Source organism: Marmota flaviventris, chromosome 5 (genome assembly GCF_047511675.1).
Source record: "Marmota flaviventris isolate mMarFla1 chromosome 5, mMarFla1.hap1, whole genome shotgun sequence".
NCBI lineage: Eukaryota > Metazoa > Chordata > Mammalia > Rodentia > Sciuridae > Marmota > Marmota flaviventris.
This window is the reverse complement of record NC_092502.1, coordinates 45,761,328-45,781,496: the sequence shown is the minus strand read 5'-3', so window position 1 is coordinate 45,781,496 and position 20,169 is coordinate 45,761,328. Positions and strand designations below refer to the sequence as shown.

General features: G+C 38.9%; 1 protein-coding gene across 1 annotated transcript; it reads left to right on the top strand.

The window, feature by feature from the left end:
* Positions 1 to 3,965: 3,965 nt before the first annotated feature.
* On the top strand, positions 3,966 to 18,976 carry Cdo1 (cysteine dioxygenase type 1). The gene is made up of 5 exons (XM_027941114.3): positions 3,966 to 4,390; positions 7,236 to 7,313; positions 10,691 to 10,845; positions 14,930 to 15,099; positions 16,279 to 18,976. The coding sequence occupies exons 1-5, from the start codon at positions 4,221 to 4,223 to the stop codon at positions 16,306 to 16,308; spliced, it is 603 nt and encodes a 200-aa protein (XP_027796915.1). The 5' UTR covers positions 3,966 to 4,220; the 3' UTR covers positions 16,309 to 18,976.
* The last annotated feature ends 1,193 nt before the right edge of the window (positions 18,977 to 20,169 follow it).

Sequence of the window (20,169 nt, the reverse complement as noted above, 5' to 3'; positions counted from 1 at the left end):
TCTGACAAAAAACTCTCTAAAGACATCCCATATAGGAGTAAAAGCTAAAGTCTGTGATGTGCAGTCCCTAGTACACATTTCTGCCACTCATCTGTGCTCTTATTCCAATACTAAGGTTGCACTCATTCCAAGGCCTTTGCACTTATTTCCTCCATCTGGAAACTTCCATTTCCCTCATTCTCTGCTCAAACCTACTTTAAAGAAGTCTCTGAATTCCCTCTAAAATGGTTATTTCCCCTGCTTTATTTTTTTTCCATTATACATTGTGTACAGGTGTTGTGTATCCATATGGCATACAATATTTGTGTGTCCTTGCCTGCAGCCATTGAACTATAAACTCCCTAAGGGCAGAGATTTACTTTTGGAATAGTGCATAACTCATAGTACTTGCTTTTTTTTTTTTTTTTTAATGTGCTAGATGAGCTGGGAGTTGTGGTGCATATCTGTAATCCCAGTGAATTTGGCTGAGGTAGGAGGCTCTCAAATTTGAGACCTGCCCAGAAAACTTAGCAAGACCCTGCCTATAAATAAAAAGTGCTGAGGAGTGGCTCAGTGGCAGAGCCCCCTGCGTTCAATTCCCAGTACCACACACACACAAATCTTGGGTAGACGTTATTTCCAAACATCTAGTTCTAGTTGCCTTCTGGATCTTCTGGATATCTTCTCCCATGTCAGTGTCTTAAAATGTGCCCATCATTGTCTGGGCAATTCAGAGTACAGTAGAATTACTCTCTGGGTCTTGGTATTTTACTTATATTAATAAAGCCTATAATGTTTATGACTTTTAATAATGAATAGGTTACAATGTGAAGCTCTAGAGAAGAATTCTGGGGTTCTTTGCTGGATTTGAATTGAACTCCAGAATCTCCAAAGAAGTATCAATTGAATTACTCTAGCAAATTACCAATACATTTTCCCTAACTTCACCATTTATGCATGCACTCAAGTATTTTGAGTGTTTAACATAACAAAGTTGTGTGTGCTAGGAATGGATGTAGATATAAAATGTTACTAGGCATGGTGATGCATGCCTGTAGCCCCAGCTGTACAGAGGCTGATGGTGGCTTGAGCCTAAGAGTGGAAGGCCAGCCTAGGAAACCATAGAGAGACTTCATTTCAAAAATAAAATGTAAGTGGAGCCTCTCTTAAAGGTTCTCATTATCAAGGTGACTGCAGTGCATGCTGAGAAATGCTAAGTGCCATTTAAAAAAAAAAAAAAAATGATTATAGCTCCAGTTGTTCCAGAGGAGGAAAGATGGCTCATTTGAAAGGAAAGCAAAGGGTGGATTAAGATTTTTGGACATGCTGAAATGACCTAGAATCTATGTAGAAAGAAGAAATTAAGCAAAAATAGATTTAGTGAGCACACACACACACAAAAAAAATGACTTATTCAATTTGGCTGGAGGATATATTTGTAAAGAATGAATGATAAAGTGTGAAAGACCCAAAAATGGTAGTTGAGAGCAAAACATGGAGAGCTTTAATGCCTATCTGACAAAACCTGTTGCGTTGGAAAATCAGCATTTCTGAAAGTTTGTGACCAGAAAACATCAGTTCTGTGCTTTGGAGTAATTAATCTATAAGGCTATGCATAAAGGATTTGCTTTAGAAAAACTGGAACCATTAATCCAGTATAGGAAGTTAGAGCAGCAACCCAGCCACAACAGAATAAGTGGAGTAACAGGATAGAAAGGAGGTAAAAACAAAGATAAGGAGAAATAAAACTTGGCAGTTAGTTAAAAGGGAAAGAGTTGGCAGTGGTGGTTGAGGGTTCTGAGCCTTTGTACCTCAATGCAGAAACAACCTCTAAGAGTTAAAGAACATGCTTGAAAAAAGTTTCTAACGTACTACATTTGAGGTGCCAGAAGGCGTTAGTGCACTCAGCATGTAAAACTAAAGATGTGCACAGGGGTGGTCAATGAAATCATGAAGGTAGGGAACAGAAGGTTTAGGGGATTAGACCCACGGCTTCAGCCATACTAGGCAAGCACTCTGCTACTGAGCTACATTCCCATGTCTTTTTATTTTTATTTTTTTAGACAGGATCTAAGTTGCCCAGGCTAGCCTCAAACTTGTGATCTGTCTGCCTCAGCCTACTGAGTAAGGCTTGTGCTACTGTGCCTGCCAGACAGAGTTTTAGAGAAAAGAACAACAATGGATAAAAATGTCTATAACTATATTAGTAAAGATCTTTGAGTTCTTTGAAGATAGAGTCAAGAAAATAGAAATTTAATTGGTAAATGTAAGATGTCAACCGTGAAATACAGAGAAATTAAGTTTGGCTTGTATCTGATTTTTGTTCATTCCAAATATTAATGGCTTAGAATAGCTGAAATGAAGTAATTAAGAGACTCAAAATATTGACAAGCTGAGCACAATGGTGCATGCTTGTGATTCCAGCTAGCAGGTCGGCTGAGGCAGGAGGATCACAAATTTGAGGCCAAAACTGGGCAACTTAGTAAGATTCTTGACTCAATTAAAAAAAAAAAAAAAAAACCGCTGGGAATGTAACTCAGTGGAAAGCACTTGCTTGCTAGCATGCTGGAGTCCCTGGGTTTGATTCCAAGCACTGCAAAAGGAAAAACACTGACAAAAATAAAAAATAATTTTTGAGTAAATAATGAAAAGTGTACACATTACTTGATCTCCATATACTTAAATTACCTCTCGGTTAAACACCCTACCAATATTGGCTTCTGAAAAGCTTTCTACTTATAGCCCTTTTTGAACAATGGTGATGGAGCTATTGTTTTTCTTTCTTAACAACATTGTTAGAATATAGTGTAATAACATTAACTAGGAATGTTAAAATAAGACTTCCGGTGGCACAAGTTTCATTTTATATAATGGGAGCACGTGCAAAGTCTAGATAAATCCAGACCATTCTTCCAGAATTCTATATATTTGATATCCTTGAATCCAGGTTATTCCCTGGATCCTATTTATACTGAGAAAGAAGGAACCTATTTTTGTATTTTATTAGTGACAGTGTCTCACTGAGTTGCTTAGGGTCTCCTAAATTGCTAAGGATGGCTTTGAATTCGTGATCTTCCTGCCTCAGCCTCCAGAGTCGCTAGGATTACAGTTCTGTTTTCTCATTTTCAACCAAACTTGATTGATTTGCGTGGTTTACCAAGGCATGTTAGTTGCTATGCACCAGGTAGAAATGTTTCTTATTTGTAAGTACCAGGAGGCTCTTCTCAGCACATGCCTAAACTTGAAGGATTCAAATAATCTAATTAAAACCTTTCAAATAACTGCATAATTACTTCATTTTTCGGGAGGGGGGTGTCTTATTCTCACCATCAATTAAAACATTAGGTTCTTTGTACTGGATATACTATTTGATGCACTGTCACACATGTCTAGAATGAGTGACCTATCGGTTCACTAATTATACTTACTAGAAATCAGAGTTCCCTTTGTTAAAATGTATTTAACAATACAAAATATTAAGGAAAAAAAAGGCAAAGTCACCTGGCCTGGGCATATTATCGATAGTTTCAACCTATAAAACAGTCCTTCCTGCCTGGGAAAAGAATCCATCTTCAATCTTTGCAGGGTCCTCACAATTTCTTAGCTGTATTTGGAAGCCCAGATTCCTTTCCATCCCCCTCCTCAGGGTAACCCCAGAGGTCTCCTTCTGACCCTTTCTGTCCACGACCCCGGCATGCGATCCACAGCGGAAGAAGTGGTGCGGGGAGAAAGGTTGGGATGGTCCGCCAAAAATACAATGTTAAGGTCCGGGAGAGATTGCGCAAAGCCCACGGCAAGCACTGGGGACACGGGAGAGAATGGGGCCCTCGTAGGGCAAACGGAGCCAAGGGAACGCGCAAGAACGCCTGTGTGTGTTGGCCTTTCCCTCAGGCTGTCCCCGCCTCTGCCACCTTCCTTGGGTGGCTCTCCGCCTCACCCCACCCCCTGAGGGCCATTGGTACATTCCCGGCCGACTCCAAGAGCTTAAAAAGGGCCCGGGAGGGTGATCTTCGCAGATTTGGTCCAGTCCTTTTCGCGCAGCTTTTCTATAGCGGCCCTCCTACCTTCCACGCTGCCTGTCGGGAGTCTTGAGAGCTTTAGAAAGGGTTTCTTTGCGTTTGGTGTTCGAGGGTCTGGTGTGTGTGTGTGTGTGTGTGTGTGTGTGTTTTCTGCTGTGAAGGTCCTCCGCCCCCGCTGCCTCCACTCGCTCAGCGACTCTACTGCAGCCAGCTCAGAGCGGTATGGAACAGACTGAGGTGCTGAAGCCCCGGACCCTGAACGATCTGATCCGCATTCTGCACCAGCTCTTTGCAGGCGATGAAGTCAATGTAGAGGAGGTACAGGCCGTCTTGGAAGCCTACGAGAGCGACCCCGCCGAGTGGGCGATGTATGCCAAGTTCGACCAGTACAGGTGAGTGCGCTGTCGCCCTAAAGCCAAGCGACACTCACAAGAGTCTGTCTCTGTGGAGCCCAGGCCGCACCGCGCCCACCGCGCCACTCTCTCGCCCCTGGATGGTGGGTGGCTAGGCTGGCGCTCTGCGTTTGGGGTTGCGCTGCAGCCGTGCATGCAAAAGGTGGATCCTACTGTCGCCACAGCCGGGAGACAGACAGCAGGCAGGCTGGAGCCAAGAGAGGGAGGCCACTTTTCAGCGGAGGTTTTCTTCTCCCCGACAAACCTCTTTGCTCCAACCCCAACTGCTCTGGTCCTCAGCCTCAGGAACAATGCCCTCCGCTAGGGAGCGATTGTCAATCCCGCACTCGGAGGCTCGGGCGCATCCCCACAGCCAGAGGAACTCAGGCTCTGGCTTGCTAGCAGCCTGGAGGAACTGACTGGCTGGACTAATAGAGGTGTCCGGAGAAGACAACTACATCTGCTATTGAGGAAATGGGGTGATGGCAGAGGACACAATTCCCTGACATCAGTTTTCTATCACTATGCCTTCGGTTGCCCCAACCGGGCACCAGAGTCTTGAGTTTGTCAGTTGCTACTATTCAATTTCTGCTCTTCCCTCTTCCAAACCAATTTAACTTTTCCACTGTGGGTTTATTCAAATCCACTAACTGGTTTCCGCAAACTAAAAATAGTGTCGCATTTTCTGCTCTTTGGCTCTTTCTTATCCTAGGGGTAGGAAGTAAGTTGAAGACTCATACTTCAAGGAGGAGCTTGAGGGAGATGTCCTGGTAGGTTGAGACCTTTAAAGGCCCAGAATAGTTGTTAAGTAAAAATGATTAACTATACCCTAGGGGCAGAAATAAAATTTAATTACCACTAAGGGTGAGAGGTTCAGCTTTTCCAAAGGGCAGCCAGCGCTTCAATCTTTAATGGCTGATTGGGTTGAGACTGGCAGAGGGGAGAAAACTGAAAGAAAGGAACAAGGAAAGAATGACATCTCTTTTCTCAGGTAGTAGTTTCTGTTAGTTACTTCCCAGTAACAGGAAGGGTATTTGGTAGTTTTGTTATCAGGGACATTTCAACTATTGTAGGATTAAAGGTGAAGGCCACTTGGGCTTCCATTCTGTTTGCAAAGTGGCTTTAGGAATTTCCTTTGGTACCTTTCAACTCAGTTGCTAGTCAAGTCCTTCCATGGCTGTCAACAATCCTACCACATTTTTAAAATGTGCCTGCATTTGCTCCATACAATTGAGAACTTCTTATGGGCTAGATACTCTTCCAAAGATGTATATAAAGTTACTTCTTTACAAAGAATGATACAGGCATCATTCTTATCCCGACTTTACAAGAAATGACTAGTAGGCTACAAAAAGACTGAACAACCTGAGGAGGACTTCTGTCAAGGTTCAAATAAGATTATTGTTCTAGAGCCTGCACTTTAAACCACTACTCAATTTCCATTGGACATATGACATTAATAGTTTTATTCCAGTAATATATCTGACTAGATATCGTATTGGCCAAGTGAAATTAATTAACCAGGGTGGGCTATAATAGCTCCTCATCTTTAAACAAGAGCATTTCTAGGGACCTTGAATTAGTCTCGATTGAAAAACCTTTTGAAATACAATTGGTTGGGTTGCTTGAGTTAAGGCAAGACTCTTTAAAATAATGGTGTAGTCCTGAGTGGGTAGTTGGGAGAATAGAGAAGAAGAAAAAAGGGAGAGCAGAAATGAAGTACTTTGATCATAGCCTAGGTTCCTAGCACTGAAGAATTCTGATATATGACCTATGGGTGGACTATGCATTACCAATGCAGAATACGTTCTACAAAATATATTCTAGTGTGAGCCAGACAGTAAATTCTCTGGAATAAGGCCCAAAGAAACAAGAGATCACCTAAGACTGGTGGAGGGAAAAGTAGGATTCTGGTATAGAAACTCAGTTTACTGGAAATACTTTTACTCTACGTACCACCCCTTTCTAGGTCATAAAGAGCTACAAAGAAAGGGTGTCAGCTAAAATCCACTTACCAAGCAACTCCCTCAAGGATCATGCTGCAAAGCACCTGGCCCTGAGCTTTGGGGAGGGGAAGGACAGGACAGAAAGGGCATGCAGGATATGAGTGACTAAGGGAACAAACACTACCAAAAAAAAAAAAAAAGTATAGATCTCTTTCTCTTAAAATAAATAAATAAATATCATAATTATCAAACTTGGCTAATTAGATGGGGGCGATAATATCCCTGGTACCCCCAACTTATTTGCAGAGTACTTTTCATCATGAGTGCTTCTGAATGTGGTTTGTGTTTGGGCTTTAGTAGTAAAATTAAAGAGAATTCTAGAATAGCTATTTAATGAAACCTTGTTTCTCAAGTCCTACATTAGCTACAGGGAAGAAAAATTGCTGAAAACAATAGCAACATTCTTCCCTGGAGCAATTTTCAAATACCTTCTATAAGAAACTTTTTATCAGTTTGAGATTGTGTGATGGACCAACGTGGAATCTGCTTCCCCCCACCACCACCACTATAATCTTTCCATGCAATTAATTAAAACTGATTAGCTAACTCTGTAAATGTGGTGCTTCACAATATGATCTTCTCATTCTTCATGGACCTGCAACAAACAACCTAAAACCACAAAATACAGGGGGCAAAAAAACATTCAAAGTTGTTTTGAGGTAAAAGTAGTAACACAGGTACCCAGGACAGTTAGTGTGGCCTAGTGGCCTAAGGCACTAGATCTAGGTTCCAGTCTCTCTGGAGACCTGGATTTGTAAATGCAGTGGTACTTTGTAACACTTGTTTTTCCTGGTACTTGTTTCGGTGAATTCAAATGTCTGAATATGTTCTTCTTTTAGGTATACCCGAAATCTTGTGGATCAAGGAAATGGGAAATTCAATTTGATGATTTTATGTTGGGGTGAAGGACATGGCAGGTAATATAATAATTCCTTTTGGTATTTCTTAGAGTATCTGTCCAAGCATATGAGAAGTACACAGTACCAGACTAGCCACTAATGTCATATTTTAGAATTATTTGATCACATGGTCCCCAAATTCCAATAAAAATTTCCATGGAAATTAGTATAAGGAGTTAAGGCATACACTATATATTAAAACTAGTCCCCCAAATGAGGCAAATCAGGTAAGTATTTATCTAATTCAATGTTTCTCCTGCCTTCTATGTAGTTAAAAAAAAAAAAAAAAATGGAGTTCTGTTTAAACTGACCTTTGTGGTGTTTGGGGTGTGTAAACATTTGTGGGACCAAAGACCAAATCTTCAAGATTTTGAGCTAGAAAAATATTTACAAATTCAGGAAATTTCTTTGTACTTCATGTTAATTGGTTAGTTTCTTTACCTGTACACAACTAAAACTAATGCTGGTTCTTTAAAAATTGGTTCTGGCTGGGTGTAGTGGCACATGCCTTTAATCCCAGCACCTCCAGAGGCTGAGACAGGAGGATTGTGAGTTCAAAGCCAGCCTCAGCAAAAGCAAGATGCTAAGCAACTCAGTGAGACCCTCCCTGTCTCTAAATAAAATACAAAATAGGGCTGGGGATGTGGTTCAGTGGTCAAGTGCCTCTGAGTTCAATCCCAGTACCATAAATTAATTAATTAATTAAAATAAAAACTGGTTCCTGTTTTTAGTTTGTACATGTGCCAGTCTTATTGCCAACTGAATACTTTTTAAACAGGTCCTTCCTAGTATTTGAGAGTGCTAAAAAAAATTATTAGAGAAAGGAAACATAAATTTACATGACTGTAGAAAGTTAGGTCCCTAGAGTTTATTTATTCATATAGAATGGAGTTGTATTTATTCATCCAGCATTTTTTAAAAGTGTATTTATCACTAGACTGTGGATGTACTTATAGAATTCAAAATACAAAATATATACTAAAAACATATATAGGTATGTATATTTTAATCAATTCTGCAGTTATTTCTACTTCAGATACCTAGATACCATTTAAGATTACATGATAAATCCATTCTTTCCTTAAATGTAAAGGAGAAAAGAGGAAAGGCCTAAATAAAATATTAAGTGATCTTTTCAGTGTGGTGTAATTATTATGGATGATTATCTTTATTCTTTTCAGAATTTCACTAATGTACTTTTTGTTGTTTCGTGGTGCTGGGAATTAAAACCAGGGCCTTGCATACTACTTTGCCATTTCTAATGTGCCATCATAATCAAATTCTAGCTCAGCGTGAGTTATTTAGAGTTGTATTTGGGAAACATAAAAGATTTCTGGTTTTATGTTCTTGTTGTCAAATTAGTATTACAACAACGTTAAAAAAATTCAAAATTGTGCCCCATAAAAGCCTTGAGATGGATGATACATTATTTTATTTATTGTTTTTTTAATTTTTTATTGTTGGTTGTTCAAAACATTACATAGTTCTTGATATATCATATTTCACACTTTGATTCAAGCGGGTTATGAACTCCCATTTTTACCCCATATACAGATTGCAGAATCACATCAGTTACACATCCATTGATTTACATATTGCCATACTAGTGTCTGTTGTGTTCTGCTGCCTTTCCTATCCTCTACTATCCCCCCTCCCCTCCCCTCCCCTCCCCTCTTCTCTCTTTGCCCCCTCTACTGTCATTCATTTGTCCCCCTTGTATTATTTTTCCCTTTCCCCTCACTTCCTCTTGTATGTTCTTTTGTATAACCCTGAGGGTCTCCTTCCATTTCCATGCAATTTCCCTTCTCTCTCCCTTTCCCTCCCACCTCTCATCCCTGTTTAATGTTAATCTTCTTCTCATGCTCTTCGACCCTACTGTGTTCTTAGTTACTCTCCTTATATCAAAGAAGACATTTGGCATTTGTTTTTTAGGGATTGGCTAGCTTCACTTAGCATAATCTGCTCTAATGCCATCCATTTCCCTGTAAATTCTATGATTTTGTCATTTTTTAATGCAGAGTAATACTCCATTGTGTATAAATGCCACATTTTTTTTATCCATTCGTCTATTGAAGGGCATCTAGGTTGGTTCCACAGTCTTGCTATTGTGAATTGTGCTGCTATGAACATCGATGTAGCAGTGTCCCTGTAGCATGCTCTTTTTAGGTCTTTAGGGAATAGACCGAGAAGGGGAATAGCTGGGTCAAATGGTGGCTCCATTCCCAGCTTTCCAAGAAATCTCCATACTGCTTTCCAAATTGGCTGCACCAATTTGCAGTCCCACCAGCAATGTACAAGTGTACCCTTTTCCCCACATCCTCGCCAGCACTTGTTGTTGTTTGACTTCATAATGGCTGCCAATCTTACTGGAGTGAGATGGTATCTTAGGGTGGTTTTGATTTGCATTTCTCTGACTGCTAGAGATGGTGAGCATTTTTTCATGTACTTGTTGATTGATTGTATGTCCTCCTCTGAGAAGTGTCTGTTCAGGTCCTTGGCCCATTTGTTGATTGGGTTGTTTGTTATTTTATTGTCTAATTTTTTGAGTTCTTTGTATACTCTGGATATTAGGGCTCTATCTGAAGTGTGAGGAGTAAAGATTTGTTCCCAGGATGTAGGCTCCCTATTTACCTCTCTTATTGTTTCTTTTGCTGAGAAAAAACTTTTTAGTTTGAGTAAGTCCCATTTGCTGATTCTAGTTATTAACTTTTGTGCTATGGGTGTCCTATTGAGGAATTTGGAGCCCGACCCCACAGTATGTAGATCATAGCCAACTTTTTCTTCTATCAGACGGCGTGTCTCTGATTTGATATCAAGCTCCTTGATCCATTTTGAATTAACTTTTGTGCATGGCGAGAGAAAGGGATTCAGTTTCATTTTGTTGCATATGGATTTCCAGTTTTCCCAGCACCGTTTGTTGAAGATGCTATCCTTCCTCCATTGCATGCTTTTAGCCCCTTTATCAAATATAAGATAGTTGTAGTTTTGTGGATTGGTTTCTGTGTCCTCTATTCTGTACCATTGGTCCACCCGCCTGTTTTGGTACCAGTACCATGCTGTTTTTGTTACTATTGCTCTGTAGTATAGTTTGAAGTCTGGTATCGCTGACCACCAACAGAACAGGCCAGACCTGCAACCGACAGACAGAACAGGCCCAGCGGCCTGCGGAAGGGTAGAGCCGCCCTCCCCCCCCCCCCCCCCCCCCCCCCGCGCAAACATTAGTTTATTACTTGGCCCTGAACAATGTTGCATTATAAATTGATGACATTTTGAAAATTTGGCAGAAATTGATTTGGGCCTGGGAGTTGTCCTCTGGACAGTATGTACGTGTCACTCTGGGCAGACTGGGTACTTGACCAGCTACTGAGTTCAATTGTCCTTTTGTGTATATATAGCAGTATTCATGATCACACGGACTCCCACTGCTTTCTGAAGCTGTTGCAAGGAAATCTAAAGGAGACTTTATTTGCCTGGCCTGACAAAAAATCCAACGAGATGATTAAGAAGTCTGAAAGGACCTTGAGGGAAAACCAGTGTGCCTACATCAATGGTAACATCCTATCCTTTCTCTAAGGGCAAGTGGGATAAACTATGGTCTCTTATCTAAAATGCTGGTTACTTACATTCATCTTTTGAAATTTGTCAGAGTCATGATTTAAAATACTTGGGTAATGACCTAAACACAGTGTGTTTTATTTTTTAAACTTTGCTTTTGGGTTTGAATCGTTTATTAAAAATATGCAGACTACTTAAAGGGGTGGTAAAAGGTGATTTACCTGCCAAAACTTGGGAAGATTAGAACACACAAAACAAACAAAAAAAATTAGAGACACACATTAAGTATAGTTTTTCAACAAAAGAGATCAAGTTGGAAATAGTAATCTTTGTGTTAGAAAATGTAAAGAAATGTTCTGGAAGTGATTAAGAACACCAGCTAGTCTCTGTTTTTCTAAAATGCAAACAGCATATTTAAAAGACTTTCCTCAAGGAAAAGAATATATCTGGAGGCAGTGATTTATTATAGATGTCTTACTAAGAATTCATTCTTTTCCTGGGTATGGTATAGGAAAGCCAAATACTTTTCAGAAGAGGTACTGATTTAACTTCTATTTTCCCAAAAGGGATGGGAACTTTCCAAAAAGCTCATTAAAACATATGAGATAAATAACTTGAATTCTCATTTATATGTGAGGTTGCCAACACATAGGAAGATTAAATAACTTTTCTGAAGTCATTCAGCTTTTAAGTGACAGCCAGGATTTGAACTCTCAGAGCATATGCTCTTAATTAGGATGTTCTCCCACTTATATAAAACAAAGAATTACATAGACTTCAAAGCTAGTTGTTCCTTCATATGTCTTAGTCTTCTATTGGCCCTAATACTTGGCCTAAATTTGTTAAATCATTGGTTTAGGAATGCAAGTCACTTACAAAGATCAGACCACATGGGAATTTTTCCCTCTATTTACATAACACAAGGTTATTCATTTCCTATGCACTTGAAAATTCTTAACTTATCTTCTCAGATATTTGAGGGTTGCTATATATAAGGCATACCACATTTATAAGACAGTTTCTTAACTGTACCATACACAATAAAGCCAAAAGCCTTTCAGAACAATCACTTGCAGCGGGAGTGAGTCTTTGAGAAAATAGATTAGATCTTGAAAAATAGATAAGCCTTTTCAGGGGTCCTCCAATGTAAAAGGCTGTAGAAGCCAAGCATGTAGATAAGTGAGTACTGCAGCCTGGCATAAGGCTGTGGTGAGGACCTGATAACTGAAGTGTGCAAGCCACACTAAGGGGATAGCAGTGATTGCCAGCTCCAATGATATCAACTGATTTCTTTTTCCATAGAAGTTGGAACTTCTGGTTTTTATGTGAATTTTTGTCAATCAATAAAATATTGGGTGGGATATACTAAATCTTTCTGTAGACTACCCCAAATACTTAAAAGCTGCAGATCTTCAACCTCTGATTTGTACAGATGCAAGATTGAGGATAGAGTACAAGAAAGAGGATGAGTGAAGGCAGTCCTCACAAAGACTGGAAACTTCAGGAATGGGGAAACAAAGAAGGAAGAATGGGCTTGGAAGGTGGTAGTAAGAGAACAGAGAGATATTGGGACCTGGACTTCCAAAAAACAGATGAAAGTATAAGCTTTCTTTAGTAAATAGAGTTGTAATTGGGAATATCTTGATCAATTTGGTAACACATGCTGGAAGAGAAGGGAGAACTGGGGTAAAGAGACCAAGTCACCTATTGTAATGTGTGAAAAATCAATAGTGCATGGGTGAAACTAGCCTTCCTAAATATCACTAAGAAAGGCAAGGCACATCATGAACATAAAGGAAGAGAAGGCAAAAATCAAAATGCAGTAGTGACAGTGCTGGGATTATTAATAGTAGGGCTCACACATGATACTGAGACTAAGGGCTTCTCTAAAGGATGGTGACTTATTTTTTCAGGGTCTTTCTCTGCAGGATTTCCATAGTGGATTGGATGGTATATGTGCCTGCAACTGGAGAAACAAAATTATTTGTATCCAGGGCAGTTAATTCTTAGGAATGCTGAGCATTTATTCAGAATTGTGCTTAAAGCATTACAAAAGCAGTAAGCTATAGAGTCAAGGCACTTTTAGAAATAGGGAAACCCTTATTTCTAAAATAAGAAGATTCTCAAAATTGTGACTTGTTCAATGGTAGCCTAGCTTTTCACTCTAGCTAGAAGTAGAACCTAAGTTTTCTGCTTCTAGATATTATTCTTCATTGAGTCTTTTGGGGTTTTGTTTTTTAAAATCTGGTTGAAAGTATTTCTCCCAGGGCTTTTTGACTACTTCAATACAAATGGGATGATCTCTAAACCATGGCTTGGCTGTCAACTTGAGATTCCCCTTACAACATCCCAAGCAACCCTTTGCTCCTTTGTATTGGTTCTCTGTTTCCTGGTCTCCTGTTTCCTTTGTTCTTGCTTCACACCCTTATTTTAGTGAACATATCCTCCAGCAGCACTGTGAGAAAAGAATCATGGAATGTAAATTTTTGAGACCTCAAATATCTAAAAATCTGTGTTTTCAGTCCCTACAACTCAATTGGTAATTAAGCTGGATATAGATGATGACTTATCTGGCAAACACCATCCCTCAGAACTATGAAGATCATCATTTTTGTCTTTTGGTTTACTAGTGTTCTTGTCAAAAGTCCAGTGCAATTTTGATTCTTAAATCTATGAAACCTAGACATTGTTTGCTTTCTAGAAATTTTTGGAATCTTTTCTTTCAGTGCCATTATTTTGTGTTGCAAAATGTCACACAGATGCATCTTGCTTGATGACTTCTTCACTGTGCAGGGTATTCAGTGGGTTCTTTGAATCTGGACATTTGCGTCCTTTAATTCTAGAAAATATCCTCAGGTTCTTTCTTTTTTGTTATGTTTATGAAACTCCTGTTGTTTAAATTTTAAACCTCCTCAACTATCTGATATTTTTCTTTTCTATTTTTTCTTTGTCGTTTTGTTCTTTGAATCACCCTCGGCTTTTTCTGTCCACTCTTCTATCCAGATTTTTATTTCTAAAGCCCTTTTCATTTTCTGATCCCTTTTATTTTTTTTTCTTTTTTGATCCCTTTTATAAAATTTTATCTTACTGAGGATGTTAATGAGAGGCTTTCTAAAGTCTTTTCCTGAATAACCATTGTTTGAAGTTGCATTTTTCAGGTTGCTCTGGCCTATGTACTAGAGGCCAGCTCAAATATCCTGTGGCCTTGGCCATGTGCTAATGTGTAAAAACCAAGGGAGAAAAAAGTTAATAGATAGCTCTAAACTATCTAAACTACCGGGGCTTGTCAACTGGATTTCACTCTGTGGTCATCTGACAGAGCCCTTTCCTTTAGAAACTACCAATGAAAATATACTTTAGGGTATTTTTTTTTTTTTTTTTTTTTTGAGCCAATAAAATTCCTTGAGAAGCAGCTTCCCATCTCCTACCTGGAAAGAAAAATTCTGTCCAGCAGCTAGGTAGTTATAAAAGCAGGGTTCTTATCATTCAATATGTAAATTTTTGTTTAATTCACCTGTTTTTTTTTGTTTGTTTGTTTGTTTTTTTTAACCTATGGTCCACCAGTCCCAAGTTCACCTATTATACTTTCTGAAGAATAGATCTGTCTTCTACTGGAAGGAAAGGGAGAGAGAATCGGTAAAAGATTTGAGACTCTGCTTCCTAAGTAGTCTTTCAACCAGTTGGTATATTTTAGCCCCATATTCACCCTAATTTCCAGAAATAACTGGTGCTGCCAATTCCTACTTATGTAAGAGCTTCAAGACATAAATCAGTTTATTCCTTGACTTTCCTCACTAACATTTTCTCTTTTACATTTTTTTGTCTTTGTATGTTGATTTTTTTTTTTTTTATTCCTTTACTGCAATAGGAGGGGATTTTCAGGAAGGAGCAGAAGCTAATGTGTCTGAGTAATCATTGTCACTAACCATCTGTCACTGTCTTTAAATAAAAGTTTAATTCTAACTAATTTCTGTTAATTCCATATGTAACAATATTGACTCAGAATCAGGTGATTAACAAAAGTTTTTGCCTGTCTTCTAAGCTCCTGTATCTCTTCTTTCCTCTTTGATATTACTCAGATTCCATTGGCTTACACCGAGTAGAGAATATCAGCCATACAGAACCTGCCGTGAGTCTGCACTTGTACAGTCCTCCTTTTGATACGTGCCACGCCTTTGATCAAAGAACAGGACATAAAAACAAAGTCACCATGACATTCCACAGCAAATTTGGAATCAGAACTCCATTTGTAAGTATAATTTCTCTTTTCTGGGTTTTTACTGCTTTGTGGGTTGGCAATATTACACTGTATGTATTGCTATTGTTATAAATATTATTTGAATATCTTAAGTTTTAAGTATTCTCAAATTTTAAAAAAATGAGATGAACCTGAGCTCAGGGGAAAGACCCAATATATCTTAATTATATCTTGAATTTTGGAGACTATATTCTCAATTTGTATTAAAAATTAGATGCAAAATATTATTTATTGAGAAACTTCAAAGTGTGAGCTCATTCCTAAAGAAAATGTTTTCTTGGGGCTGGGGCTGGGGCTCAGCAGTAACGCACTTGCCTGGCATGTGTGAGGCACTGGGTTCGATTCTCAGCACCACATATAAATAAATAAAAATAAAGGTCTATCAACAACCAAAAAAATATTTTTAAAAAAAATTAAAAAAAGAAAATGTTTTCTCTTCATTTATTTGGGCAATTGAAATGATTTAACATAACTTTCACGACTTACTCTTCATAGATTTCATTTGTTGGAGCAGCACAAATAAGTTGCATAGTTAAACTTTATAAAGTTGAGGTTCTATTCTGATGATATAACTAATGAAACTTGTCCATTTTGATTGCTAAATTTGCTTTTTCTTTGAGATGTGATGCTATTTAGATCACAGATAATAGAGTTTGGGTTGTTTTTTCTTTTTCTTTTTTACTGTACTGGGAATTGAACCCAGGGCCTTGTGCATGCAAGGCAAGTGCTCTGCCACTTTCATTCTATTCCTTCTTGAGGAACAAACATTTCCACCTAAAAATAATAGGACAGCTGCCCAATTAAAAATAATACGGCATCTGTACAGCAAGCAGTCTTCTACACCTGGTGAAATAAATGGGCTGTTGAGTGAAATGGTCTCTACTGGTAATTGGAATGTCCAGAAATAGCACCTGAAAATAATCCCCTTGAAGCTATCAAAAGCACAGCCTTTGAGAGAAGCAAGAGTGGAATTTTCTCAAGTTACTGCCATGTTGTGTCTTTATCTCCCTTATTCTGAACCAAGAGATAATCTTATCAGGAACAAAACAACAGGGCTCCACTGCCTTGCCAAGTTCTCATCCCCTGCTGCAGAAGCAAGATGACTTAAAATAAGCTGAAATGTCTTGAGAAAAAAATTCTTACCCAGCTTTCTTCTCTCCTTTCTTACAGCCAACTTCAGGTTCGCTGGAGAACAACTAAGGAGTACTGAACCCCACAAGGTTTTGCTTTAAGGTCCACGCAACTTTTGCCTTGGACAGGGAGGCTCTCACCATTTGCTGTCCAGTAACACACTTAAATAAGCCAATATTTAGATCTACTGTAAGGCAGATGTTAATGATAAGGCATTAAACAAGCCATAGTGCCCTGTGCAACTGCAGAAGAAAAATCTCACTAAAGGAAAAAGTCTTGTGATTTTACAGGCCAAATCATGTGCTCTCCTGGTTCTATCCTCTAATTCCATGGAACCAGGCTAGGAGTTTGTTTCACTGAGGGTTTTTTAAATGACTTTCAGAAATACTTTGGTCTCTGAATTGTAATTAGCAATAAGTAAAAACAAGAACCCATAGACATCAAATGCCTGCTTTGCTATCTGGAGGACTAAACGTAGATGTCTTTAATATTCTTTGTATGTTCTTGATATTCAAAGAGAATTTTTTGGATCTGTGTGTTTTATTTTTTCAGCCTTATTTTACAAATTCCTTTTCTATGGATAATAGATAGAGAAACTTAAGGCAATTCTCCTTTAGTAATGAAATGAAGGGTAGAGGATTTAGAAATGTACATGTACCCAAAACTATAACAAACCAAAAACACAGACTCATATCAAATATGTTCCATGGTCATAGTTAAAAGAGTTTGTACTGCTATCAAAATTGCCAAATAATTTTAATAAAACTAGATGTGAATATAAGTTGAAGCTGTCTTTCTGAAAAAAATTCATATAAGTTATAGCTTCTTAGATTTAGAAAGCATGCCAAAAGCACTGTGAAAAATACTTTTTTGTTTTAAGAACATGTGTGTCAAAAAACTGCATTCGAAAGCCACTTACCTGGGAATTGTTAGAGTGCTTGCCTAGCATGCAGGAAACCCTGGGTTCCATCTCCAACATCATACATGCATATATATATATTTTGTAGAAAAAGGTGAAGATTTCTAGCTTCTTGAAATTTTGAAGTATCTGGCAACACTGGGCCTGCATTACATATTCATTACTATCAGTTAGCTAGGCTAGGGTCTGCCCCTTAAAGGACCACTCATCCCACCTGCTGCAGCCCTTAACTCACCTGCTTTCCTTGTTTGTGTTACATGCAAACCATACATATTTTTTTGAGTTTGCTAGGCAATTGTCTAAGGAATATCTATCACGATCTTAAAGTGTATTATCTCTGAAAACTCAATTAGAAAGTAGTCTTTTGAAAATTTCTGATTGTGTTTATATTGGCTCATGATTATTTACATCTTGGCTTCCTCTCATCTTCAAGAAGGGTATTAACATTTAATAAATGTTAATAAATGCTGACAACATAGAAGGCCTTATTATAGTTGGGCATACTGACAAACTTCTGGAAAACAAGCTTAAGGAATAAGATGTTGTTGACTGTCTATTGTTGCTCTAACATCACAAACTCCATGACTTAAAGCAATATATGGTCAGAAGTCTAACAGCTTCGTAGCACAAAAATCAAGGTGTTATCAGGGCTGCCTTCCTTTCAGTAGGTCCTGAGTAGGATCTGTTTTCTTGTATTTTGGTTTTCCCAGCCTCTTGACTGGCCCCTTCCTCCATCTCCAAAACCAGCAGCAGCAGCTGGGCCCGGTGGCACATGCCTATAATCCCAATGACTAGGGAGGCTGAGGCAGGAGGATTACAAGTTTGAGGCCAGCGTGGGAAATTTAGCAAGACCTTGTCTCAGGCAGCACTGGGGATGTAGTAAAGTTCAATCCCCAGTACCACAAACAAACAAAATTCCAGCAGCGGAAAGATTTAGTTCTACATGTCATCACTATGATAGACTCCTCCCTTTTTTACTTTGAGAATCATGGTTAGTAGTCTCCATCTCAAGATTGTACTCTCACTCATACAGTCTTTTTCCTACCAAGGTAACATTCATAAGTTATGGGGATAAGGTATGATATCTCTAGTCCCCAGTGAACCATGTCCATCTCACTTGACAAAGACTCATGCATCCCTAGACCCCAAAGTCTCATTCTATTATAATATCAACTTATAGTCCAAAAATCTTATCGAAATCTCACCTAAATTAGATATGGGGGAGATTCTTGTTATAATTCACCCTGGAATATTCATCTCTATATGCAGACCAACTTACAAACATGGTTAAGAAATTTACTAAAGGTAGCCAGCCAAGATATTAGAAATCTAGAATTTAAATTCAGTGTTTTATCTCAAGCTTCCTTTAAAACTCATTATATTTGGGTCTTTCAGGGTAAGAGAAACCTGGACTACTTCCCATTTCATTGTATCCCACTATACAAAACCAAAACATTATGGTATAGTTATATATTTATATATTATATACATATAATATGCTTAAATTTTTAATAGATGGCACCTTAATGCACAAATAAGGTAATACCCTTTGTATGGCATGTATGGCAACATGTAGACTTGAAGATACCTGTGAATGCGAGGGTCAGCCCACAAGGCCACACTGGTAGCATTGCCACCCCACCCCCAGCCTCTGTGATTGTCCCTACTATCTCCACCATCACAATATTCCCGCAGGAGCAGTGTTGCTGCTGTTTCCCACTGTGTTCCATGTTCAGTTGGGTCACCTGGGGTGTTTGCACACAAAGCAGGGCAGTGACAGAACCAAAATCTGAAGTGGGTTTTGTAGGAGTAAGGAAATGTGGGGGCTGAAAGCACTCTGGTTGCTGAAAGATGGGTGGATGTAAAAGGATGCAAAGGCTCTCAAAGGCCCAAGGCTGGAAGATGCAGAGGAGCCTGAGCTCCATTGCAGCACTCAGTAACTCTCAGCTCACCTGTGGCTTAAACTTGTGCACCTGCTGTTAATTCTAATGGGAATGACCCTTTCCCATCTCTTTACATGGCTGGTTTATTCTTGCCCCTCAGGTTTTAGTTCAAATGCCCTTCTTCACAGAGGAATTCCCAAGCACCCTAAATATAAAATCTCCAGGTACTTTCTATTCAATTCCACTGAAGCACTTACCTGATGTACTAATTCTACTAATAAGATTCAAGTAGAGACATGGTTTCATTTCCTGCTATATTCTGGACACTCACACTGTAGATGACTCAGTGTGTGCTTTGTATCTATGAAATGAATGGAAAAAAAACCCACCCCCTTATATGATAATTTGTAATTTTCTTGCTATTATCTGTCCTGTGAGCCACAAAATCGAATATGTCATGTTATTTTCATTAAGTATACCAATTCTAAGGATCATTTTGTTGTTGTTGTTGTTTGTTTTGGTACTGGGAATTGAACTTGAGCACTCAACCACTGAGCCACATCCCCAGCCCTATTTTGTATTTTATTTAGAGACAGGGTCTCACTGAGTTGCTTAGCGCCTTGCCTTGCTGAGGCTGGCTTTGAACTCATGATCCTCCTGCCTTAGCCTCCTGAGCCACTGGGATTATAGGCATGTGCCACTATGCCTGGCCTAAGGATTATTTTTTAAGCCCCAGACTTTTTAAGTAAAACCCATGTCAGAGATTTATCTTTTGATGTAGGTTCATTAATCATGCATGTAGTCTACTTAATGAACAAAGGGCTTTTTCGTACATTTCATGGGAGGGAACAGCATTATTTATTCTATTTAGCAATGGTGCTTAGGAGCATTTTTTCAGAAAGGCATCACCAAAAATTTGCACACAATTTCAGAAACGATTCGTGGATCTCCTGAAGACTTCTGGGGTCCTGGTTAAAAAACCATCTATGAGCCAAGGTTCATGGGAGGTGGTGACTACATGACTTTATTTTATGTGATTAAGAGGGTATTATCCCACAGAATCATCCATTAATCTTTTAAAGGTTATGTAGGGGTTCCTAGGAAACATGAGGCAGGAACTACCTTGTC